The 26,938-nt window shown below is 42.4% G+C and overlaps 1 protein-coding gene across 1 annotated transcript; it reads left to right on the top strand.

The window, feature by feature from the left end:
* Positions 1 to 7,864: 7,864 nt before the first annotated feature.
* Positions 7,865 to 25,182, top strand: PANK3 (pantothenate kinase 3; the record flags this gene model as incomplete). The annotated part of the gene is made up of 7 exons (XM_082006329.1): positions 7,865 to 7,892; positions 17,857 to 18,209; positions 20,021 to 20,274; positions 20,919 to 21,095; positions 22,682 to 22,805; positions 23,611 to 23,736; positions 25,132 to 25,182. The coding sequence occupies 7 exons, from the start codon at positions 7,865 to 7,867 to the stop codon at positions 25,180 to 25,182; spliced, it is 1,113 nt and encodes a 370-aa protein (XP_081862455.1).
* Between the last annotated feature and the right edge of the window lie 1,756 nt (positions 25,183 to 26,938).

Raw genomic sequence — 26,938 nt, forward strand, 5'->3', positions numbered from 1 at the left:
TTCTATGTGTCTTTGAGGTGTTGAGTCTGACCTTCTAGAGTACATGAGGTAGCTCACAGAAAATGATGGGGGAACTACACACGTTCCGCTTGGACAAATCTAGTCAGAGAATGGCTGTAGTTAAACGTCATATGAAGTAGTCGCTACATATTTTTATGGCATTGCAACCTAAGCTTCTAGGAGTCTTACATGCACAGATGAGTTAAACCACGTAGTTTTTGAGCCTAGGTATTTTCTTCAATTAAATACTTTATTTGCTGCTTCTTTTTTTTAACTGTTTGGAAAAAGGCCTGCAGCAAAAATACACTCATTAACTAGTGATAGAATAAATGAAGAAATATTGGGAATTGGGGTCAGAGGAGATCTGACTGAGGAAATGGAAGTCACACAGCCAATAGTGGATAACGAGGATCTTGTGGTGTCCAGACACACATATATTCCAAATTTGCTGCCACACTCTGTAGCCATTATTATTATTAGTGACCCAGATGTAGCAGCCCTCTTCTGTTCATTGCGTTCCAGCCTTAGCATGGAATAAAACAAAGCTCCTACCTAGTCCTCGGCCTTCCCTCACCCATGCCCCAGTGTAACACTCACATATTGCTAATTATGCTTCAAACAACACCCCTAGAGTTGCCTTTGCCATTCCGTGGAAAACTGGTGACAGCACTCAGCCTATAAAAACACTCAACTTTAATGAGCATCATTAAGCCTGAACTATGACGTTAATTATATAATTGTAGCAGATGGTAGCATGTTCACCTAAAGCAAACCCAGCTGAGCCCACTAAAAAAGCTAGTGGGGACTGTTCAAAAATTTCTAGGTACCGCTGAAGTAACTGGCTTGCACAACAGTTACTTGTATTGCTCATGGCTTTGCAGCATATGGGTTCCTCGGCAAGCACTCGAGCAACCACAGCCCAAGAATAAAATGCTCTTGTTTGTGCTTCTGCTTGCAGTGCTCTAGGTATCGCTTTTTAGCCACTGGGCTGAGGCAAACAATGCGGAGAAACTGTCTGTCCCACGTTCCTTTATCTTTGTTTTTTCTATTCCGCAGGGAATAGTTAGATGGCGTTGCTGTTTGCAGGGTGTTTGGCTGTGGGTTTTGCATTGTATTCTGGTGGTCCTGTGGCTTCTGGTCTCTGTGACCTCTTTTACGAGCTACCCCCCAATTCCTACTTCAGCTTACACAAGACAGCCTCACAGTTCAGTGGCCTAGATAGGCAGAATTGGCTTAGTTTTGCCAAGCCCAGGGTGCTCTTGAGTAATCAATCCCTTCTAGCTTAAGGCCCAGTGATACATCAGGCTGGATCACTGGGTGGCAAGTCCAGTATCGGTCTGTGTGTCAGCTCGGCCAGAGTGTTTCCCAAGATGTGCTCTATAGCTTTCAAGGACAGCGGAGGCGAACATCAGATGAGGTACCCCAAACCGGTCCCTGAGACCCACCGCTGAAACAGGACAGGACAGGAGCCCTCCTGCTGCCACCGCACCTCTCTGCCCCACTATCCCAGGCCTGACGCTGATGCCGTGGCATTGCCACAGGCCCCGCCGGGGTGGCCACTGTCACCCGCGTCGGGGTCCCCAGGCAGGTCACTTCCCGCGCTGAGGCTGCTCTGTCCTCTCCCGCTGCCGGGCTTGCGGCCGTTTGTTTCCTCGCCGGTACGTGCGGTTGTTTCAAACGCAGAGAGCGCGGGCAAGCGCCACGGCCAGGGCGGGGCGCGACGCTGCGCGGGATCCACCAGCAGGTGGCGCCGCAGGGCGCGGCTTGTCCCGCTCCGCTCGGCGGAGGGTCCGGCACGGGACGGGACGGGACGGGACGGGACGGGACGGGACGGGACGGGACGGGACGGGACGGGACGGGACGGGACGGGACGGAGCGGAACTGGCCGGGACGGAGCGGAACTGGCCGGGACCGAACGAACCAGAACGGAACAGACTAGACTGATTCTGTTGTAAGGGACCTAAAACGCCCGCTTGGTCCAGCTGCCTGAGCCATTCAGGGCAGACCAAACGTTACAGCGTGCTGTTAAGGGCACTGTCCAAACGCCGCTTACACACTGACAGGCCTGGGGCACCGGCCCCTCTCTGGGAAGCCTGTTCCAGTGTTTGATCACCCTCTCGGTAAAGAAACGCTTCCTAATGTCCAGTCTGAACCTCCCGAGCGCAGCTTTGGACCATTCCCACGCATCCTGTCACTGAATACAAGGCAGAAGAGCTCGGCACCTCCCTCCCCACGTCCCCTCCTCAGGAAGCTGTAGAGAGCAACGAGGTCACCCCGCAGCCTCCTTCTTTCCAAACTTGACAAACCCGAAGTCCTCAGCTGCTCCTCAGAGGAGCATATGTATATGTGATACATGGATTTTCTGGGAACTTCTAAATAATACTTTCTCAGGTTTTATTGATCCTGTGCCATCAGCTTCCTAGCATTGTTCACATTGCTCCTGTGATGAAAGGAGACCATGGTGTCCCTGTGAGCTGCAACTTGGCATGGGGTCACTGCGGTCAGGAGCCTGCAGTTTACCCCGGGAGTCTGCAGGAACCAGCAGCAGGATGTCCCTGTTGCGTGCCGGGCAGGCGTGTGTGAGACCTGAGGATGTCCAACGCTTCAGCACCGTCCCCCCCGCAGCAGGACGATGGCTCTGTGTGCTGGTGCCTATGCACTGCAGTGGCTTCAGGACAGTGTCATGACGGCAGCATCACAAGGCTGCTGTTGATGGTGCTACCATTACTTCGGTGCTAGCACCTTACCAAGTAACAATTGATTCTGTTATTTCTACCCTAATTCTGCTGCTGTTTGCTCACACACACTCTGGCATAAGCGTTGCATGCCTGCCTGCGGAGTTAATTACGCAGCAGGACTCTACTCTGGACTGGTAGGTGCACACCCCTGCAGCCCATGACACCTCTTGTCTATGCAGAAAGCACAGCTGTTCCCTCAAGCTCCTTCAGCCCACAGAAAGATCTGCAGGCAGCAAGAAACTCCTCAGGCATGTAACAGAGCACACGCACAGTACAAGCAGTACTTATTAGTATGAGAAGCTTAAACTTACGCTATGACGCACCGGGGCATCCTGTAGTCTCACAAGCAGGAGGAACAGAAGTTGCTGCAAGACTTGCGTAGCTTTGCATCTTGTTCCTACATGATCTCTTGATCTTCTCCTTTCCCAGGGCTTCTGTGCTTTCAAAGTAAAGTGAAGTGATGCACAAGCTGGTCTGGGGATGACACTGCCTTCTCTTACTGTCTATGACTCTAGTCGCCATGGCACAAGGATCACTCCTTTTCTGTAAAAATAATCCTCTGGGGAGGAAAAGTACATATCCTACCTCAGAGATGTGTGGAAGGGAGGAGAGAGGGTTAAATGAGTCCCACAGGACCAATGCCTTTTGTGCTCAGGGGATAGCTCAAAACTCATGGGGAATCACTTCATTACATTTCCAGTGGTCCACAGTCTTCCAGCTAATCTTCCACCAGCAGCATTTAACCAGGCAGCTCCTCTGCTGTGCCTCACCTGCAGAGGACAGGTGAACCTTGACCCTGCGCCACCCCAGGCTGCCAGCTGTGCGCTGTTATCCCATGCTCCTGCATTGGCACCTTCATCCTGCCCCACCACCTTGTCTCCAGTGCCAAGGCCCAGATCCTGCACTAGCACGGGGGATGAATTCCTGCAAAGAAAGACAGAAAAAGCCAGGAATTAGGTACAGATTTCACTACCCTGGCAAAATGGCAAGAGGCTTTGGTCTAGCACAGGGCTATTTTCCCTAGCCTCATCCTTGGAAACTGTTTCATCTGAAACGTAAAGAAGAAATAGCACAAGGCAGACAATAAAGATGAAATTTTCACTTGAGGAAACTCGAATTTTGTGAAGTGACAAGCAACTGAGGCCACAGTCTTCCACTGAGAAGGGTTGTTAATGACAGGCAAATGACTCAGCCCTGCCTTAGACACTTTGCATGCAGAGCAAGGTTACAGGAACCAAATACTACAAGGTAATTTACGTTGGGACTTTGCAGCATGCGAGATACTATTGTGCTTTCACCTAGCATGTGATAAGAGCATGCACAACAGGCACTTACTACAGAGGAGCTTAAACTTCCTTAACTATAGGCCAGCATATTTTGCATCTCTTAAACTGCCCTAGTTTCTTCTGGGTAAAGCACTCACTGAATTGTTGGGAGGGTGGTGGGGGTTTAAAATAGGATTTATGTATTTTTTCTATTATGTAGAGGTAAATACCAAAGTATGGTTTAGGGCACTAAGATCCAGAAAGATCAAGTTGGTCATACCAATAAATAAATGAGATTCTAATATAGCAATAAAACAAATTTTGTCTCACCCCTTTACTTTACTTACTTACAAAAGATCTTTGTAAGTAATACCATTTTTTAAAAAAAAGTCCTCGACTTCTGGTATATCATTCCTATACAATCCTCTCACATGGTTTCATCCCACATGGACACTGTATAGTACTTTAGGATAGTTGTTAACAACTATCGCTTGGAATTAGTTATACATATATATATGCACATATTTATATTTATATTGCCAATCACACATTCACCTTCAGATTAATTTATTCTTACTTATGGGATATTCAATGGAGCATGGTGGCTGCCGTACAAATTACTGCAATCTAAAAGTGCTCATAACCTGTAGATCAACTTGATCTGCAAATCAAGGAATGTTCTGAGCCTCTCACAGGCCTGTTATTCTGTCTTAGTTGATGATGTTCAGCTAAAGCATTTCACCTTCTTGTGAAGCAGTACTTAAACCAAACTTTCAGATTTGCTGATCTTGTTTTTAATTGAACAGTCCTCAGTTCATTAATTATCACAGAGCCCTTTATTTATTCCCATTTTTTACATGGGGAGATGAATTAAGAAGGCTTGCTAGATAAATCGCTTAAAGTAGGCATCTAGTGTATTCAAATTCAGAACTTGCTCCTAAGAAACCCATACACAAAATAGCTATTTTTGTCCCCGACCAAAATCAGAGGCTAGGAAAGCAATCACCAAATCTGCATTGCTGGGAAGGGAGAATTATAGTTTCTTCAGTGAAAGGCTGGATCAGGAAGTTTTCTGCCTCTTTCAAGAGAGCAGGAATTGCGCAGCTGTCAGGCTGTAGACTAGATTTTTCTTCTTTTTCTGAGTTGCATGTCTATGTGTATTACTGGCACTTCCCAGAGACGGTATTTCATTTCCTCTAGAGTTAGAAGGTGTGTAGGAAACATAGTCAGAGTGCAGGCGCTGGAAAAAATGCCTCAGGATTAAGGTACTGAAAAATCTCACTGCAGATCTGTTTTCCCCAACCCCACCAGAGATGCCTGCATGACACTGGATAGCTCATTTTACGCAAAATATTCCATACTGCATGGTCTGGTGACGGGCAGGAAATTAAAGGCTCTATCTTATGATCACAGTGTATATTTATGAACAGGCACAAGTTAACTTCCAGGTAGCAGCTAAATTCTTGTATTTCCTAATATGTATGCAAATGCTACATTGCAGTGAAAAACCACAAAGCCACACCAAAATTTCCTCTCTTTAAGAATAACACATGGGAATTTCCACAATTACATGCAGCTTACAGGAAGAGAGAAGTTCTGCTGCCTTGTTAATACACTTTTAACTTCCTGTAATGGACAAGATAAGACTTGAGAGTAAGTGTTCCAAATACAGACATTTCAGAAAGGAAACATGATAAATGGGAGATGGCATCCACATGAGACTTTTGGCTTTTTTAATGTAAGATTCTGGATGAAAATGAAGAAGAAATCCTTTTGTGACAGGTTTTAGAATGAGACCAAACAAAATACCAGTACTCAAAGCAAACACAGAACCCCAGAAACCTGGTCTCCCTTGTCGTGCACAAAGGTGGCCAGCGTGAGGAGCAAAGCTCTGCTGGACCTACTGAGCAGGAACTGAGGACAGGTCTACACCTGATGTCCTTCCTTGTAGTAGGGCTGTAAGCAAACACAGTCGTCTCCTGGGATCCAACATCCAAAATCCTTTCCTGAAGGAAGGTAGCAACGAGGACTGAGCAAATGTGACTTGGTATGGGATAAAAGGTTTTTTGGTACATGTTTAGGGGCAGCAGGGGAATGGAGGATGAAGATATGGTGGCTACTGTTTCTACACAGTAGATTCATGAGTAAACCACTTGCCCAGGAAGTTGAGGATTTAGTCTTTCCTCCGTTTGTGAAGGGTGGCTTCAACAGAGACTTTTGCAGAAGCAAAACTCCAGACACATCAGGCAACTTCAGCTCCCAAGACATAGTATAGCTTTCAGATCCATCCTAGATCACAATAATTAATCTAGAATTACATGGCACTTATATCACAGAGAGGGTGGGTGGAAATGGCTGGCTGCTCTATTCTGAGTTCTTGCGGAAAACTGAGGAGTTGTGAGCAATAGGTCAGAGACCTCGCCACGTCCTGCAGCTGTCAGTGGGGCTTCCCTCCAGGGCCCACAGCAAGGCGAGACTTGCCACAACCCCCCTAACAGGGCCTTACATGTCAGCCTATCCATGTACTGTGTGAGGAAAAACTTCCTGAGAACTAAAGTTACTTTTGAGTCCAGACACCAGCAAATAAAAGGAGCAATTTCCTAAACTGCTTCTGGTGTGTATTGCGTGAGCACTTCCAGTCACAGGCAGGGGAAATGAAAAACAAACTTCAGCTTCCTTCTTGATTTACCGAAAAAGAGCGTTCCTGTGGTACTTGTACGGAGGGCGCACTCTGGGGCGGCACCAGCCTCGTCTGACATCCCTGTTCCACAGTGGCAGCTGCCGTGGCAGCACACGCCCCTCTTGCCCTGTCCCCTTTTTGGAGGGGCCCCTCTTGCGCGTCCTGCTGCCACACCCCAATGCAACCGGCATGGCCCGCTGGCTGCGGCCTGCCCGGCGGGCAGGCGGCGGCAGAGCGGAAGCCCGTCCCGCCGCCACCCCTGGGCTGACAAGAACCGCCCGCGCGTGCCGCCTGGGCTCCCCCCCCCGCCAGGCGGTGGCACCTCCCGATTGGCGGCGGGGCCGTGGGGTGACCGGCGGGCGGAGGGCGCCGCGCGGCACGCCGGGAGCTGTAGGCAAGAGCGCGGCGGGGCGGACTGGGCCGGACTGCGGCTCCCGGCGCGCCTCGCGCCGCCCCGTGACGGGGCGGGGGTCAGCGCTGCGGCAGCGGCGGAGCGGGCGCGCAGGAGCCGCTGCGCCGCCTCCGCCCCCATTGTGTGGCGCGGCCGCGGCTCCCCGGTGCCGGCCGCCATCTTGTGCCGGAGGGGGTCCGCGCCGCGTTGCCGCGTCCGTCTCGGCCGGGGCCTCCGTGGGGCGGGGGTGGGGGAGGCCGGGGCCGCCCTTCTGCCGAGAGGGGCCGCGGCGGCGGCGGTGGGCAGCCCCTGCGCCCCAACCGCGCCCGAGCGGGGCCTCTCCCGCGCCTCCACCCCCAGGGGCCGCCCCGGGCCGCTCTCCCCGGCCGCCGCTGTGCCCCGAGGCGGCGGGAAGGGCCGCCCTCCGCGGCGCGAGGCGGCGGCCCCGGGACTGATGCTCGCCCCCTCGCAGCGGGACGCAGCCGCCGCGCCGGGCCGGGCGTGAGGGCCGCTCCGCGCCGCCTCCCGCCCTGTCTCCCCGCCCCAGCCCGAAAGCCGATGCTGCCGCTGGACCAGCACCTGCCCGGGCCCCGGGCGTAGCGGTGGGGAGCTGCCAGCGCCGCTCCCGAGGAGGCGGTCGCCCGCCGCCCACCGGCCGCGGATCAGGAGACCGAGGGCCGGCCCCGAAGCGCTGCCGCCGCTTCCCGCCCCGTCAGGCGAGGGTCAGGAGACCCGCCCCGAGCGCGGCACCGCGCCCCAGCCGGCGCGCGAACCGGGCCGTCGCCGCACCATGAAGATCAAGGATGCCAAGAAGCCGCGTAAGGCCGGGGACAGGCGGCGTTCGGAACCGCCGTGGCGGGCGCGGGGACACGGGGGTGGCCTCGCGGGTTGTTGCGGTCGGTGAAGGTGGAAGCTGCCTGCCGAGACTCTGCTCCCTCCTGAGCGTCGCTTTTAAGTGAGGGTTCAGGGGATCTTCAGTGTTTGCGCTCGAATAGAAAGTAACATAATGGGGTTGTGGGGAATGGGTGCCGGTTTTAGTGAAGATGGCACTTAATCAGTGTAGTAAACCCTTTGCGCAGGCGGCTACAGTTGCTGTAGTTTTGTTTTCTAAGGCTAGTCAGGTTTTTTAGAGAGATTATTTTTAATATTTGGGTACAAATGTTTCGTTAAAACACGCTGAATGTTCCCTTTTAGTAAGCGCAGCTGTGATAATATTTCTTACTATTTATTCATTCGGATTGTCGTATTTGTTTTGGAGGGCACAAACATGGTTCAGACTCGGGTGAATGCAAACAAAATGTCTGTGATTACCGGTAGTTTATTGTGGGAAGAGAGAATTGGATTGGGTAAAGTTAGCCTATTTACAAGTAGTGTTTTCCCAGTGGAACAGATGTACAGCTGTGCAAGTCAACACACCTGGCAACCTTACACAGGTGTACCTCAACCGAAAGGGATGTAGGTATTACTCCACTGAGTTAGGCTAATTTTTCTTTGCCATCATACTTAGAGGCTTGTTTTCAGGGTGAGTTACTGTATGGAAAAGATGGCTAGTCCTAAAGATCTAGGCCTGCTGTTATTTTCAGTCGTATGACATGCCTGTCTAATGAAGAGCATACAACTAAGAGCATATTGAAAGCGTATATTTTAAATATTTTGTTTGAGCAGCCCAACAAGAAGAAAATCACCAAACATGTATTTAACACTGGAAGTATTAGTGTAGCTCTAGAAATAGCTATAAACATGGAATTGAGTTTGGCTATGGAAGTACTTTGTTTCTTGTGGTGTGTTAAGGAAACCCTAGGTATGCATCTTGTAGCACACAATTGGCCATTACTTACTAGTGCCAGTGTGTGGAAATTGCTGAATTGACTGTAGTCATGTTTATGAAGAGTACAGTTCAGACAGCATTTTTTTTCACTGGTATAATATTTAAGGAACGACAAGGCGGCTCAGGAGCAGTAATGGTCTGTAAGATGTTATAGTGGTTTGGTAATTTAAAGTGGTGAGGGTAAGGCTGCTTCTGCTTGCAGAAACCTGCTGATTTCAGGAGTGTGTCTGCTGGGCCTCAGAGACTTGTTTTCAGTAGTGGTGGATTTAAACTTCATGTTTAAATAACAATGGCAAACGTTATCAAGAAGTTTTAAGTGCTTAAATATGCTAAATTCGTAGTCGGACTCTTCCAGTTCTTGAACCTGAACTTTGTTGGTTTTATGATGCAAATCAGCAACAGTGGAACTGCGTAAGCAGTGGAGGGGAAGAATACAGTGTCAAACTACGTTGTTTATTTCATCTTGACTCTTTAATATATTTTTGAAGCTGGTGGCTTTTTTAAAGATAGTAGCACGTGGTTTCATAGGTAATGAACTTTAGACTCATTCTGCAGATCTCTGCTCCTGGTTAGTCACACTGACTGAAGTGGGAGAGCAGCTGAATGTTTGAAGAGGAGCAGATCCACAAAAGCACTGAAGGTAGAAAAGTCCATTGATATTCAGGGGCTTTGGTGTCCAAATACTGCTGTTGACTTGGTTTATATGCTCAAATTGAGCTGAAAGTGAGTTGGGCTCACAAAGACCACCTTTAGATTGTCTAGTTACAAATTATTTTGTAAGACAAGTTGTAGACACTTTTCAGTACAGTTGCTGAGTGGGTATACGTTTCTTAGGCGAAGCATTTAATCATCTGTGCTGGAACTAAATTTGATGCAGGGGAAAAATGGCTAATCATTATTTAACAAGGGGTCATTAGTCTGTTGTAAGAGCCTGCAGAGTGGAATTGAGAAGATTGCTTTAGCCTACCTGTACTTTTATCAGTGATGTTTAGCATCATGAAAGAAAGCATGATTGCACTGACTAGGTGCCATGTCTGTCATAAGAGGGTAAAATGGAAACACCGAACAAGTTCAGAATTTCTGGTGTGGATACATAGCCTAGACACACTTCTGTGGTCCTCCCTTTCACATTTTCACCTGGCTAGTGCTGTTGCTACTTTGTTATTGTAAAAACTGTGAGAAATGCAGCTGAGTTTATGGAACATGCCTTCTGAGATCGTCTGTCTTTGAAAGTGGCTAGTAAAGGGCCTTAAATTTCACTTTCTTTTGCAGACAATGGGAGGTGGTAGGCATTTTAAAGGAGGATAACAAATTCAAATTAGGAAAACCTTGTACTAAGTAGTTAGTGTATCAGTGGAGGCTGGAGAGGTTGTGGAGCCTCCATCCTTGGAGGATTCCTGAAACACTTCAGAGATCTTCAGGTCTTGGCTGGACAAAGCTGTAGTTGACCTCATTTAGTGTCAATTTTCCTGCTAGTGTGACTGAGAGGTTGGACTGGATGACCTCCAGAGGACCCTTCCAACCCGCAGTTGCGTCATAGCTCTTCTGAGGAAAAGCCTATGGGGAAGAATGGCTGGTAATTGTCAGAGAAACTTCCAAAGGTTATTTGCGGGTGGAGATGATAAGTGTGAGAGCAGAGTCTTGCAGAACTGCTCCTGTGTGAGATCTGTCTAAAGGGAAGAGAGGAGCTACTCATTCAGAGAGAGCTTGTCGTGTTGGTGGGGGAAGGTGAGGCACCCGAGAGGAGGGAAGTGCCAGCATGCTGAGCTCTTCAGGGGAGGTGGAGTCCTTCATGTTGGCGCTGGAGTCTGATGGACCGCTGAAGGAAAGGCAAAGACTTCTAATATTTAGTACATGGTGTGCGTTACTTTTTACAGTTTGTTTCTTTTAATTGTTTGTTAATAGTTTGAAAACAAGTGCCTGCATTTCCCTTGAGGTGAATTGAGACACATTAATGTATGAAAGTACGCAGCAGAGATTTGCAAAATGCTGTATCAATATAAAGAAAAGATTAAAATCTTAAGTTTACTTTCTCTGATGTGGTTCTACAGACACATGTAGTCATCGTGAACACAGTGATCTCATGCAGGATTTGTGTAGTAAAATTGATGAAAAATCCATTTAGATTGCTGGAGAATCTCTCTTAAATTGCTTTTTCTGTTAGTAGAACTTGCTGCTTAGTCTTGTGGTATCCTAGCATTTTCTTATTAATCCTTGAAACCTGATTATTAGCCCATAGCAGATCACAGAACCACAGAATGGTTTGGGTTGGAAGGGACCTTAAAGATCACTTAGTCCAATCCCCTGCCATGGGCAGGGACACCTTCCACTAGACCAGGTTGCTGAGAGCCCTGTCCAACCTGAGCTGGAATGTTTCCTGGGATGGGGCATCTACCACCTCTCTGGGCAACCTGTGCCAGTGTTCCACCACCCTCACTGTGAAGAATTTCTGCCTTACATCTAGTCAAAATCTACTCTCTTTTTCTTTAAAACCATTACCCCTGTTACAGGCTCTCATTTCACTGCAGTTGAAAAATCTGTTTCTAATAATGGGTTAGTACTGCCAGGCACAGCTTATACTGTCTCTGCATTTGTAAGTGTTAGATTATGCCTCTGCATGCTGTATCTCACTGTAATAAAAACACCCATCCCCAAAGAGATGGTTGCTGAAATTTCAACAAAATTAACAGAATGAGCAGGGAGGGAGAAGATGAACAAGGAGGGAGAAGATAAAAGCAGCAATGTTTTGTTTTGTATTAGCTTTACATGATATCCACTTGTTGATGTGATAAACCTAATGAAGAGCAGTTACAGTAATTGCTGATTACCACCTGTCCTCCCACTGGTAAATGTGGCCTTTCTGTAGCGTGATTAGAGGTGAGTGAGTGGGAAAATGTGATGCGTTTACGGAGTTTGATGGAGAAGTTTTCCCATGGGGGAAATGGGAGGATGTGACAGTGCATGTCAGATACATTTCATTCAGGTGTTAATTCTGTCTGGCCCAAATCTAGTTTGAGTTGGACTTGGGATGTTTGAATAAAAAACTCGTTACAAAATTAGTTAGGCAGTGAAACTCTCCGATGTCTCAAGGGCTAAGGGTATTTGATGTACAGTTTTGCTCTGTGGATGCTCACAGGCACACATTTGTGTAAGATGGGTACAGCAAAGGCACTTTGCTGCCTTGCCATCAGGTTAATCCCACTTGGTTTAGCAGTTCAACAACTTTTGATGTGTTTTCTCTTAACTTGTCCCATTGGACATGTTAGCTACCTTAGACTGCTAGGTGTTAGAGTTTACCATTAATTTTTACTCTGCTGTATGCAGATGTTCTAGGGAAATACTGGAAGTGTAAGAATGTATGCATGTACATAGAGGAAAATGCACTTGGGGAAACTGTAAGATAAATTTAGTTTAAGTTTCTGTGTTTATAAACACTAACAGTCTAATAGTTCAGTATAACTTTTACACAGCTAACTTGTCAGTAATCAGATAATGGGGTCAAGGTTAGCTTTGTTATCAAAGGCTACGTACTGAGCTGTATTAGAAGAGAAGTTTTGTGCATCAAAACTGATAATACTGCATACTTTCATAAAGAGCTGTTGCAGTGCTGGCAGAAGTAAACTTAAGTATTCATGTGATTTCATGATCATTTTCCTTGTTTTTTAAGCCGATATAGAGTCATGAACTGCAGCATGCTTTCGCAGTTGTTCCCCAAGCCACATTTGTACTTGAAGTGCAAGTCTTAATATATATGCTTTCTTACAAAGATGACAGAAAATGTGGTAGCCTGTTCTCTGCTGTCACTGACAGTTGTGAATTTTTTTTTTATGATTCAAAGATCCCTGCTTGAATTAGGAAGTAGCTACTCTTTGTCGAAAGTTAGTTTGTGTTAATTTAATGCAGGGTTGACCCAGACTGTTATTTTATCTTAAAGTGAGAAGGAAGTATTTTAAAGGTGTTTGTGTTTCAAATGTGTCATTACATTCATAGGAAAGAGTTTACCAGTAATCTGTTTCTCAGTCTTTAAAAGCTAAATACAAATAGAGCATTAAACTGAAGAATCTTATGCTTGACTGAATAAGGGGGAAGTAGTTAAGTCTTTGTACACCCATTTTGGATCCAAAGCTGCAAGGAAATACATGCTTAAAGTCAAAATACTAGTATGTGGTCTGGTGGGGAACTTCGAAGGTCCTCTGCTTTGCTGAAGCAGAACCCGTAGAAAAGGAAAACACTTCAACCTTAGTGCTTGTGTTGGCATGAGAAAGACTTTTTACTGTAATTATTTCCTTTTGGTATATAAAGACCATATATGATAAGATATAAGTAACTTTAAGATTGCTGCCAGAAGCTATGTATGTCAAGAACTTGAGAAGTGCAAACACAAGAGAATGAGGCCTCCCTATGTAGCTCTAAAGAATAATTTAAAAAACAACCAATAGCCATCAGCATGGGTCTTCTTACTAGGCAGAACTGCGACGTCATTACTTGACCACAGCACCTTGTGACAGCACTTTTCCTATGTGGGAAATGCTTTTCTGCATTGCAGGAAGCAGTTGTATAGGGAATCCTCTTAAACTTTTTTTTTTTTAACTCTGAGCAGGTTGCCTTTCAAAGCTATCTTCACGGCATGTACGGAAAAATCTCTTGCTTTACAGCAAAGGTTCTTGGTTGCTGTGTCTACGTAGGGACCACAGTGGCTCCTGGCAGAGCTGGGGACTGAAAGAAAATCTGGATTTGGGATTAATGAGGTTGGATATTGTGATACCCTCTTGCTGTCCTGTTGGAGAGAGTTCATTCTGGTGTGAAGTATGTCATTAAACCATATGGGTTTTGACTTCACAGTTTGTGTTCTACTTTGCATATTTGTCTCTTTTCAGATAGTAAAAATACGTGGTTTATGTATTCCTCAATAGAGCTTGGCTTGACTTCCTAAAAGCAGAATGCATGTTTTTGAAGCAGTTTTATGTAGTCTATCCAAGGCAATTGGGCTTGTTGAGTAAAAAGCTCGATTCCTGCTTTTCTTTTTTTCAAATTGCAGCTGACCTCTGCACAGAGGAGCTGAACTTGGAAAAGACAAGACACTGGATTTGTTCTGTGAATAGCAGTCAAATTCTCAGCAAGGAATAATTCCGAGCTGTGCATCACTTTTTGTAGAGTCTTCCTACAAATAAGAGCAGTTATAAAGAAGAAGAGCTGAGAAAAATCTTTTAATGACCAAATTCCCATAGAGCTGCAGAAAAAGCCCATTTTTTTGACTCTTCTTATGAATTGAAGCTACGGAATGGTGGCTATAGTTGCGCGAGTCCTCAAACCTAGTATCTTCAGAGCCATAAGCGTGGAACAAAGGTGGTGCAATTGGTATGGGTCTCATCCAGGCACATTTCTTTAACTGTGACTGCCATAAGGATCAAGCTGGGGTTATTTTTTTCAAAAAATTGTGCTGCCATCATTCTGGTCCTAAATCTCTCACTCAGAGAAGCATGGCCCACAGATATGAGTATAAAAATACTTTTGATAGAATCATTTATATATTCTCAGCCCAAGGTACATGCCATGCTATTTCTGTCGTGTTCCAAGACAGCTTTCAAATACAAGACTGCCTCAGAATTAAATTTTTCACAGATTTGAGAGACTATACCAGCTACAGATGCTGGTATATATGCTGCAGATACCATATGTAAGATTGAAAACTCTTGTGCTTTGAACATGGCTCAAAGAGTAGCAACATCACCTTAAGCAGAGCGCTTATATAGTATAAAGTAATGCACAGGTTCCTTGTATGTATAGCATGACTTAAAGTAGATGTGTCATCTTCAGCTGTTGCCCTGATTAGCCTGGCTGCCTTTGGGAAGGGAAGTCTTGTAGGAAAGTCGGGCGTGCCCTCCATAGTATATTTTCTGAGTAGTCCTCCATCCTGAATCTCTCTGTGGCCTTATTTTAACCCTGCAAATGAAGTAACTTTTTCAGTAATTGGAAGAGGAACTGGTGTTTTCCCATGGGTTCCTGTTTTCTGCATTCCCCTTGCATCCAGATAGGATGGATCCTGAGCCAAGATCCACCCAAAGCAGACTGATTTGAAAGCTGCAGCAATAAAAGGAGAGTTCACAAGGTTTCCATGTTGCGTCCACATACAGTTATGTTCTAACTCTGTAGAATCAGTGTATTTCTGATATTTAAAGATAGTTCAAGCATGGATAAATCTTGTATCCTTGCAGTCCCAAAATCGCAACTACAGTTCAACTGATTGTGCACTTGCCATATATATATGTGTGTGTATCCTCTTTTGTGTTTGGAAAACAAAATGGCTTTAATTTTCCTGGCTAGACCTATATATAAATCAATCAAGAGTGGCTTACATATACAAGAATCCTTGTGTAATATCTTCTTCTGGGTTGCTGTTAACTATAAGGAGTAAGTTACAGTACGTGGACCTAGTTGCTTGTCAGAACTCCTCCACCTTGCAATATACTTAACCAGCCAACCCTATGCAAAAATTGTGAAACTTCTTGGGGTTTGTCACAGAGGTGAAAACTGACCTATTTCTTCAGTCTCAAAATCCTTAAATTGCTGCTAAGATCACAGAGTTAACCCAGAAAACTGATATTGTACAGCATGATCCCATTTTTCAGCATATGTTCTCATTTGAGTTATGGAATAAACTTCCTTATAGATCATCTGTTCTTGTTGTTTATTTGATATACAAGATTCATAAACCTTAAGATTTTTAGAGCTGTGACTAATGCTATATTTGCAAAAGCTTTTTGGATCATTTAACATGGGATGCAGATCTTCTGACAAACAGACACGGCTGGCACCAAATCTTCCTTAAGCTCATTTCTTGAACTTTCAGCTCTTTCTTGTTGTGGAAGACTAGATCCTAGTTATTCAGCAGGCTCACTGAGCAGGAAGAACCCCAAGTATTTTACATAGTACTTGGCTTGCTGTATGCTGGTTAAATTCTGAAGGGGTTGGATTGACTCCTACAGATGCTTTCTGGTCTGCTGGGTGACTCAACTTATATCACAGGATAGTTTGGGTTGGAAGGGACCTTTAAAGGCCATCTAGTCCAACCCTCCTCCAGTGAGCAGGGACATCTTCAACAAGACCAGGTTGCTCAGAGCCCCGTCAAACCCAACCTTGAATGTTTCCAGGGATGGAGCATCTACCACCTCTCTGGGCAACTTCCTTTCTTCAGTTTTGGTCTTGTGTCATTGTTTATGACGACAGGCTGAAACTTAGTGAAATTGAATTAATAAATCATCAGTTAATTGTGGTCAGACAGTAAGATGACAAATTTTCTTATGTCCAGAGTCACAGTGCAAAGAAGTCGGGTGTGCAGTTGTAAAGTCAAGTCATATGTGACTTTATGCTTAGATCTCAGCTTTATAGAACAGATACCAGGTTTACAGAACTTCTTTATTCCCACTTAGAGCTAGATTTTACTCACAAAATTTATCCTTGTATTTCAGTTTTGTTTTTAAAGATGAGTAAGGTTACTGGCTCAATCTTTTTTGTTAATATCTAACAATATTCTCCAGATATCCTTTCCTGAAATTTGAGGCAACTTTTAAGTTTCTTTCCTTTTTAACTTTTGCACTCATGTTATAAATGAACTGGCACAGAGCCAGCCTTGACTAAATACATTAAAATATCTTGGTATGGCATCCTTCTCAAGGATAGATCCCACTGGTAATGTAAATCCAATTTAATTGGATTTAATTTTTATATAATAAAAATAATAATTGCAATTAAATCCAAGTAATTGCATCTTACCTACGATGAACATGCTAACATCTTTTTGGTTTTGTTCCTGAGTTTCGTGCTTCCATAATACGTGAATTGCATCTGATGGAATAAATTGGAACGCTACAGGCTATTAAACAACACAAACCAACCAACCAGCAAGCTATAGTGTCAATTAGGAAATAAAAATATAAGCTTCCCCTCTGGATGTTCAAGATCTTCCTTAAGTTTAACAAATTAAGTTTTCAACACTGTTTCTGGGCGATGATGGTGGGGAAACTCTCAAATGAAGATGTTGTCTTTGCTGTGGTGTTGCTGAGTATCTGTTTCACCACACAGAGTTAGGAAGATTTATTGATACAGGCATACTCAAATCATGGTCCTAGATGACATAAACCATAGAGTCCTTGTTAGGAATTGCAGTCATCCCCCAACAGTGACAAAGACAAAATACTTGTAGCTTAGTGTTATTTTGAGTACAGAAATTCCCCCTTCCTATCCAAGATACAAAAAAAAAAAAGAAAAATTAAACATAGATTTGATAATATTAATTTTCTATCGTGCATGTACTTCTTAGTAGTACTTTTTGTTAGCCCTTTTTAACTTCAAGGGATATGTGAACAGCTGTCTTCAGCTCAATAAATTTGGCATCATAACTGTGTCAATTTTTAAAATACATTAAATATATAATACATGCAAATAAATTAATACTTCCCTCAAACAAAACATGTTACGTGAGCAAAAGATAACTGTTTGAGGAGGAATACCTGTCCTGCCACTCGTCAGCTATAATGTGTAACCTGCTTTCTCACAAGTGTGCACTGCAGTCTTTGTGCTAAGCTGCATCAAAACTGTTATTCTAGGAGTGAAGGTTATTTTAATCCTTTGTTCTCAAAAAAACTGTCATTGAATTTTGTTTATGAGTTGATGTGAAAGATACGGCATGGTCTGCGGAGTTTTTAGTTGGGCTTTATAAGCACATGTGACCGCATTTAAATGTGTAAATAGAGTTGCTCATCTTACTATTTTTACCTGTGGCCGGAGGGATATTTAAGATCAGGTAGTGGAAACGAATACTAATTCTTTGTTCCTGTGAGGATTGTTGTAATCGTCTGACTTGTTGAAAAGTATAGTGTTGGTTTAGTCTTAAGTTACATGTATTGCTTTTGCTCTTTAAGAAAGCTAATAAATAAATTCTTCTATCTTCACAGCTTTTCCATGGTTTGGCATGGACATTGGGGGAACTTTGGTGAAACTTGCATATTTTGAACCTATTGATATCACTGCAGAGGAGGAGCAGGAGGAAGTTGAAAGCTTGAAGAGCATCCGCAAATATCTGACTTCCAATGTAGCCTATGGATCCACTGGCATTCGAGATGTCCACCTCGAGCTGAAAGACTTAACGATTTTTGCTCGAAGAGGAAACTTGCACTTTATTCGATTCCCAACTCATGATTTGCCTACTTTTATCCAAATGGGAAGAAATAAAAACTTTTCAACACTACATACGGTGCTCTGTGCCACCGGCGGTGGTGCTTACAAGTTTGAAGAAGACTTTCGCACAGTAGGTAGCCTATCTTTCCTCGTACTGAAGCTGATGCTAAAAGCATTGCTGATTATGGGTTAAAATAAGCAGTATTTTGAAAAACTGTGGAATGCTCAAAGATTGTTAAGTATTAATTTGTTTGATAATCTAGAAATATGCTTTCTGACATCACCATAGTAAACTGGAAGATCTAATGCTAACAGCTGATTAGAAACTTCCATTAAAGCAGCGAAATGCAGGATACCTTTGTGGAAGTTAACCACTTTCTAATCTGTCTTTTCTCTGATTGGAAATGTGCTTAAGCTGCTGAGGTGCTTGCGTCACCTTGGATTTTCTTTCCTAAGCAGTCTTTGATGATAGGTTTTCAATGTTTGTGGGTGTTAATATCTACATTAATTCAGTCCAGTGCATTGTTTAGAGATCTGTGACAATGTGTACCTCAGTCTTTTTTCAACTGCAGAGTGGTTTGGGATTTTCCTGAGGTGTTTTGACTCTTCCCTTGATGATCAAAATTGATCATTTGGGTAGATGCAGTTTCTGTCCAAAGGTAGTTGTTACTGAGACTCTTACCACAGTATCCGGTGTACACGTGTCCAAGTTTTAAAATGGCTGCAGACCTCTTGTGCTTCTAGAGACAAGAAGACTTTCAATAGCACAAAAGGTTTGGTTTCAAAAGTCTGCTTTTATTTCCATTCCTGTGCCAATCTTGCATTGAGCTAGTGCAACTGTTTGTGGGGTAGGGTCACAATTTGTACAGCAGAATTAATACATTATCTAAAACCCCACAGAGATATTTTATGTTGGAACAGTTCCCTGATCTGTTCAACAGCAAAGCTTTGCAGTTATGCCATGGCAAGAAAAGCTGAAGGGACGTGGGGGAAGAGGAGGGAGCTGACAGTGCTGTGATCTGGTCCTGATGTCAGTCAGCAGTGTGCAGTGCGGTCTGGTTGTGCAACTTCATAATCTAACTGCAGGCTGCTTTCTAAATGTGAGCTCACCTGATTCAGAGATAGACTTCATGTGTGTGTTTTCTTGGATTAGCTGCCTAATTGGACTCTCTCCCTGCTGTGGTAAGGGAGAGAGCGTGATCACTCTTTTTGTGAAAGCCCAGAATTAAATTGGATTAAGTATGGTGTGAAATTACCATCTTCCTGGAATCCACAGAACCTGTTAAAATGTCTTTCTGCTTTATGAGAGAATGGCAGCTTAAATGTCATGTGCAAAACTGAGGAAGAACTGTAACAAGCCCAAAGTCCTGCAGAATTTCTGATCTGTGGTTTTCTTGTGATCCTTGGAGCATTAATAAAGTTGCAAGGATAGCTAGTATGATGCCATTGAGGTTTTTATCTTAGGTTTTTATCTGCTGACATCTTAGAAATGACTGTTTGACTTCTAAGATGGGGGAGGAAACCCACAAACCTTGAAAAGATAAGCAGATGTGTGAGTTTCACCAAGGTCACACTCAATGGGGCCTGTAGGGTATTTGGTGACCTTTTTTGATTTAGATTGATGGAAAATGTTGCTAATTTTTCAACTGATTAATGTTTGAGTATCTCAAAAGTTATCTCTGGGTTTACCAAAGCAGATGTTTATACTGCCTGTCCTTGGTTCAAGTCTGAGCTCTAGATTTATAGTCAGAGTACTTTCTGACTATAGTCAGAATTTACCTCTGAATTCTTTGTTTGGCTTTATAATGGGATTGAAGTTCCTGAACTAGTCACCTGAGATAGGTTCTTAAAGTTAGGCAATACAAATATACTTATAAATTTGTAACATGTTTAAGCAATATTTGAATGTGTTGACACTGTCTTTTTTCTTTTTTAACACAGATTGGAAACCTCCAGCTGCACAAGCTGGATGAGCTTGACTGCCTTGTCGAAGGCTTATTGTATATAGACTCTGTCAGCTTCAATGGCCAGGCAGAGTGCTATTATTTTGAAAACGCCTCAGATCCTGAGAGATGCCAAAAGATGCCTTTTAACCTGGATGATCCATACCCGCTGCTGGTTGTTAACATTGGTTCAGGAGTCAGTATTTTATCAGTCCATTCCAAAGACAACTATAAAAGAGTAACTGGAACAAGGTAACTTAAAAACCTGTGTTGCGGCTGTTACTCTGTGGAAGAATGAGCTGTCTGATTTCAAAGTGGTTCCTCTCCCTGACTCCCCCCACCTATCCCTTCTTTCATGCTGTAGGATGGAAAAGTATTTTGTCTTTCATTTGCAGCTGCATTCATTGAAGCCCATCCCCATAGTTATGTTACTGAGGAGATTTAGCCAGTATCTTCTTTATCAATCCATGAGTGCTAGAAGTGCTCTGTAGTGACAGTTTTCCAGGTTTTGTCTTAAATTTTGAATGTGTCCAGTGAACCTGTGTTTCTCTTGCGTCATAAGAATAAATATGTCCACACGTTTTACAGAAAACGGTCAAGGATCAGAGTCAGTGGTATGATGTGGGTATTTAGGGATTTTTAGTCTCTGATTAAGTTTTCCAGGTTACATTTTGAAAGTTTATAATTATTTGTTAGCTCTTACTGCATGATTAGCTTCTTGTAAGTGACATATCTAAATGTTAACTTGATTGACAGCTGTTTGTGTAGTGAACCTTAAGCAAGAAAGCAGACAGTTTGGTATCTAAGTTGGAGGGCTTTGTTTATTTTCTTTGTCAGACAGAAGAATCTTTGATGTGAGGAAATACTATTTAAAAGCAGCTAGTTTTCTTTCTTAGTCTAGGTGGAGGGACCTTTCTTGGTTTATGTAGTTTGTTGACGGGCTGTGAAAGTTTTGAAGAAGCTCTGGAAATGGCATCCAAAGGAGACAGCACACATGCTGACAAGCTGGTTCGAGATATTTATGGCGGAGACTATGAAAGATTTGGCTTGCCAGGATGGGCTGTAGCATCCAGGTAAGCAAGAGATCTTTTTGTTGATTCTTTTGCTGGTTTGGGGGCCTTCAAAAATGAGAGTTAAATCATTAATACAGAGAAAACTGCTTTTTGCAAACTTTTATTGTAGTCAAGTTACATTTTCATCCTAAAACTACATATACTCAGTTTTCCTGAAGATTTAAGCCACATGCAGCTGCAGGTGCCTGCTAGCTAGGTATTTGAGACAGCTCATATGGTATGTCATAGACGTCTTTATGTGAGTCAGAGAGAATGTGAGCTGATCACAGGAGTGGCAAGAACAAAGTGCAGAGGAAGAACAAAGCAGATTACTTTTCAACTTCCTAGAATCTTTTAGTAGGGCCATTGTCCAGTGGGAAGGTGAGTGGAAGAAGGTATTTTTGTTGCTCTTACAATAGTATCTCTTTTTTTTTTTAAAGACTGCTTTTTTGGTAAATAGTGGTCAGTACAGGCAGCTGGCATAATGTTTTAACTACTTTTCTCACTTACGAAAGCTGTTGAACATAAACAGTTTACACCATGAGAATGAATGTATTTTACTGCCAATTACAGAGGATTTTTGTTATAGCTGCAAGTTTCATTTTCATTGGGGAAGATTATTGGTGATGTTACAGCTTCTCTACCCTTAAGAATGGAAGAAGAATAAAATTTGGGAGTGAAACTAGTATGTACGTAAGAGGGTCAATAAATCTTTGCTCTTAATTCAGTAGTAAGAGGTCTTAATTCATGGTCTCCCTCTCCAGCCAGCTGAGTCCAAGCCTCTTCAGAGAGCATATGCTGAGAGGTTTTAATATATGCAAACTTTACACTTGTAGTCAATACATCTTAACTCACTCTGTATATAGGTACTTCTTGTTCTCATTTGCTTTTTAAGACCTTTAGGATCTTTAATGACTATTTGAGTTTTAGAATAATCAGGATTCTGGCTCTCCAGACTGACTTGGATATGGCACAGAGTCCTTAGTGGTAAAACATCATGCATAGCTATGGATTCTTGTATTGTTTTTTCTTTTTTATAATTTGTAAGAAATTATCTACTGTGTATAGTAATGGAAGTGTCCTTCTAATCTAGAACTCTTCATTTATACAACCTAAATACCAGTCCGACAGCTGTTTATGTTTCAGAGGATTGTGTCCCATCATAAAACCATTCAACTCATCTCTGTTTTATTTCTACTTTGAGAATAGAGGATTGGGTAGATATTATGAGCGAGGAAGCAAGCATGAGGAACTGGAGGATTCACCAGTCAGACTTAGGCATTGACTTAATTTACAGTGACTAGGTTTGCCTAAGAGTAAGACTGCTTTTTGCTGTAGATGCTCCTTCATGAAAGTCAACAATCTAAACAAAAATATTTTGTTGGGGGTCATTATTGTAACAAGATTGACTGTTTCCTGTGAAAGAATAAATACACATGTTGCAGTGTCAGTTGTCAAATTGCTGTATTTAATACAGACTTAAAAAGGGAGCTCCATAAGAACAAACATGAGACTTAAGTTCTGTGATAGCATAAAAATTACATTCTGAAATTATTTCAAGTGCACATGAATCACTTTGTACTTAATGGAAATTTTTCCTGTTGTAGTTTTGGGAATATGATCTACAAAGAGAAGAGAGAGTCTGTCAGTAAAGAAGATCTTGCAAGAGCCATACTGGTCACCATCACCAATAACATTGGGTCTATTGCCCGGATGTGTGCAGTAAATGAGGTAAAAACTTCTGACAAGGAAATGATCTATCCATAGGTCTACTATTTGGTTTCAGATTAAATGACTGCTAAAATGGTGTAAAATTTAAACCTTTCAAATACTTGTATACGAGTATTCATCTAACGTAATTAAGCACTTGTTTAAGCACTGTGTTAAGCAATAACACAATTAAATTTTCTTTGGTTCTTGCTCTCATATCATTAAACCAGTATTTCATGTTGCTTCCGCTTAATGTTGGATTTATTTCAGTGCATGGGGAAAATTAAATGATATTCACTTCTTTACATTTGATTTGATGAAAATTCACAGCTTGCTTCCAGTATTTAAGTCTTAGTCTAATCTTATACTGAGGTATATTGAGGTCTGAAGATGAAAGGAACATCTGTTACGTCTTACTGTCTTCGGCTTCTTTACAGTGCTGCCTTGTTGCATATGGATCAAGCAGCATTGTACAGGGCTATGAAGGCATTGAGTCTTCTCTACCAAATAGAAGTATTTTTTGTTTAATTTCACTTTTATCTGGGCTGTTTCTTTGGCTTAGTTACTGAAAATGCTCACTTAATTTGAAACGCAAATGCTACTTCTCTGTAAATTAAGCCGTTTAATTCTTGAGGGTTGCAGTTTTTCCTTTTCCCCAAGTATGCTGCGTTTTAAATTTTGGAACCGTGTTTTAATTACATGTTGTTTGGGTTTTTGGGGGGGTGGTTTCTTGCTTGAGACAATCTGTTCTTTCATAGCTTAATTTTTCAAAGCTGTGTTAAACAGTAAAAAGACTTAATGCTCTGCTGTTTTTCTCTTCTTTTAGAAAATAAACAGAGTTGTGTTTGTTGGCAATTTTTTACGTGTGAATACTTTGTCAATGAAGCTTCTTGCATATGCACTGGATTACTGGTCAAAAGGCCAGCTGAAGGCGTTGTTCCTAGAACATGAGGTATGCTGTGGTTCATTTATTATCTGTATGTATTGTTTTACCATAAATAAAAAATACATGTATTGTGTAGCTCTCGTGTGTGATAACCTGAGACACCAAGTACTCAGTAAACATTGAAAATAAGCGGAGATTTCTCATGCTATATTGGTTCTCTGGGGACAGTGCTCGCTGCTAGGGAAGGACTTCAGTCACGTTGGGGTATCTCAGTTCATGCTATAGATTCTTGGAGAGGGACAAGAAAATGTTAAGCTCTGCACTGAGGTTCAACAGTTTTCCTCAGTCTTGGGTGGCAACAGTAGTAAGTATTGTATTTCAAAAGATTACACAGAGATCTAAATCATGGGCCTTTGAAATACTTACATTGTTCTCAGCTGAGCTTGAGCAACATCCTTGAAGTCGAGACTGCTTTTAACAAGGACTGCTTTCCTGCCACCACAGATACACCTTGAAGTTGTAGTGATTTTATGCTAGGAGACTAACCTCCTTTTGGGCAGCTTCTGCAGTCTAGATCAGTATGTAATGCTGAGAGAGTTGACCTGGCTTGGTTAAAATATAGGCAACCAGTATTAATTACTGGTGCAACAGTTGGAAGACTTGTAGTTTCTTGGCAGTGGGCTGGCAATTTTTGTCCTCAGTTTGTTGGTCTGCAAATATTACAGCATTACATCTATTCCTCTTCAGTTGATTCTCACAACTTTTTTCCCTTATTGCTTATCCTGAGACTGACAGTAGTCTGCCTTGTTGCTAGTGTCTGCAGTAATAGCAGAGTGGTTTCTTGTTAGTTCTGCATCCTTCAGATTTTTCTTGGATAAATTTCAAATTTTTTGCATTTGACCAAGTATAGATTCCAAATGCTTCTATATTTCATAGTTTTAGGCAGGGCGAACATTTCATTTCCCCAGAGGGGAAAAATAATCCAACAGGAGAAAGTGGGTTTTTGTTATGCAGGTAGGTATACAGTCCAAAAAATGGTTTTGAAGCTGGGACATAATTCTTAAACTCGCTGCACTTCACATTTTTTAAGAAATTTTTGACTTGTACCTTAGGAATAGTGTCACTATGGATATTGAAGATCCTTTGGCAATCAAAATATGCAGCTGCTGTAGGAAAAACAAACCAAACTTGATTTCTGTGCCATAGGAGTCACTGATACATGTCTTAAGTCCTGCAGTATATGGGGAGGCTTGGTGTGAAATCTCCTAAAGTTAAGCTAGATAAGGATAAAATGTTTTACAGAACTTAAAAAAATTATTATGAAAGATTATATATTAAAGGTTTATGGTGTTCTTTCTGTAGCACTGGTCCACCAGATGCTTTGTTGTCACTGAAATGCTATTAGTGCAAAATTTAATATGCTACTTGAACCTGAAATATTTTTTTGTTTGTTTCAAACAGGGATACTTTGGAGCTGTTGGTGCTCTTCTTGGGCTGCCAAATTTCAGTTGAGATACCAGATGTCACTACACTGTACTATTTTCCACCTGAATGACACTTGTTTTATGACAACGGGAACTAATTCTGGGGAGGGGAGAAGCAAATAGCAGGTTTTCTGTAACTGTTTTTAAGAAGTGATGAGCTACTGAATATTGCCGTTATAAGTAAGGGGGTTTCACTCTGTTGGGCATTGAAAAGTCAAATGTTTGGGGATATTGTTTATGTTCTTTGGTACATGTAGACAGTATTGAACTTTTAATATGCAATACATCCTCTGAAAACAAGCTTCCAGAAGAAGGAATGCCAATCCTTTAAGTGCTCAGTGTGAAAATATTGCAGATTTACTCCTGAAGCTTCAGGCCCACCAGTTTTCTATATCATTGATGAATGAAAAATTATTTTCATTAGTTATACTATATTATGAGCACAATTTCCCATGTGTACTTACAGAAAATAACTTTAAAACAGTAAGGTACTAGCCTCAAGGTGAGGAAAGTGTAGACAATTGCTTTCCACAGTAAGAATAGTGATTATTTTTATGTGTAATGGAAAGAATATTAATGCTTAAATTTTCAGTGAGAAGAACAGAAACACAAATCAGCCAAAGCAGCAGATTAAGCAGTTGATGTTTTGAAGGTTTTGTGAAGATATTCACTTGCTCTCCTCATTTATTTGAAGATGCAGCTGCTATTTTTGGGAAGATCCCCTCTGCCTTTGGTTGGGTTTGGAAAATAATTTAACGATTAATGAAGGCAGGTTTTGGGGGCTTGGTTGTTGTTTTTTGTGGGGTTGGGGTTTTTTTTTTTGAGGATGTGACTTCCAAATTGCCTTCTGTTGTTTTTTGAGGTTTTTTGTGTCCTTATAAATTCTGACTTCATGCATCATTTGTAAAGGTACCACAAAGCCTGAGAGAATTGAAGAAATCCTTATAAAATAGACTAAATCTGGGACCTCATAATTTTGATGCTTTGGCTAATTTCTGTGGAAGTTTGGAAAATTTCCGCCCCATCCCACTAATTTGAAAATGTGATTTCTCCTTGACTTTATAAGAGTTAATCAGAATCTAATTAGATGTTGAAAATGAAAGGTTGCTAGCTTGCTTTTGGATTTGAAAGTTTGTTTTTGAAAGTTAAGGACAGCATCAGAGTTTGTATTGCAGCACCAAACGGACCAATATTTAGTGCACTTGCAATATGGAATCGTTCATCAAATTGTGGCCTTGGGATAAAATCCGTACTCTGGAACTGATCTTTGGGTTTTTCTGTATACTTTTAAAATTTACAGTTTGTGATTGTTGTAATAAGTTTAGTCCTGAAGCCAGGGCATGAGATCTTAAACTTGTAAGAATATTATACAGTCATTACCTATATGACTCTGTGGACTAAAGAGCTACTCAATTTTATGGTATCATTTTAATGTTAAGTATTTCCTATAAGTGCATGAGGAGCAACCAGACTAGAACATATTCATATGTTGGGTTTTAAGGTGTTTTTAAAACTAATTGCTCGAGTATTCCACAGCATGGCTGTGTTGAATTCACAGACAAATCCACCTAGTGTGTTAGAAACCTCTATGTGCTATTTTCAGTCTTCTCTTTTCTTAAAATTCAAAGCCCCATAGTAACATCATATGTTGTTGTTTGTTTGGGGTTTTTTTTTTTTCATTTCTGTGGTCCTTTAAGAGTACAGTAACTTAGAGTAGGAAATTCATTAAGCCCAATGCCAATTGCTAATCCAGTTCCATTTATTGTTGCTCTTCCTGGTACTCA

Source organism: Phaethon aethereus (assembly GCF_964289735.1).
Source record: "Phaethon aethereus genome assembly, chromosome: 14".
In the NCBI taxonomy this organism is placed as follows: domain Eukaryota; kingdom Metazoa; phylum Chordata; class Aves; order Phaethontiformes; family Phaethontidae; genus Phaethon; species Phaethon aethereus.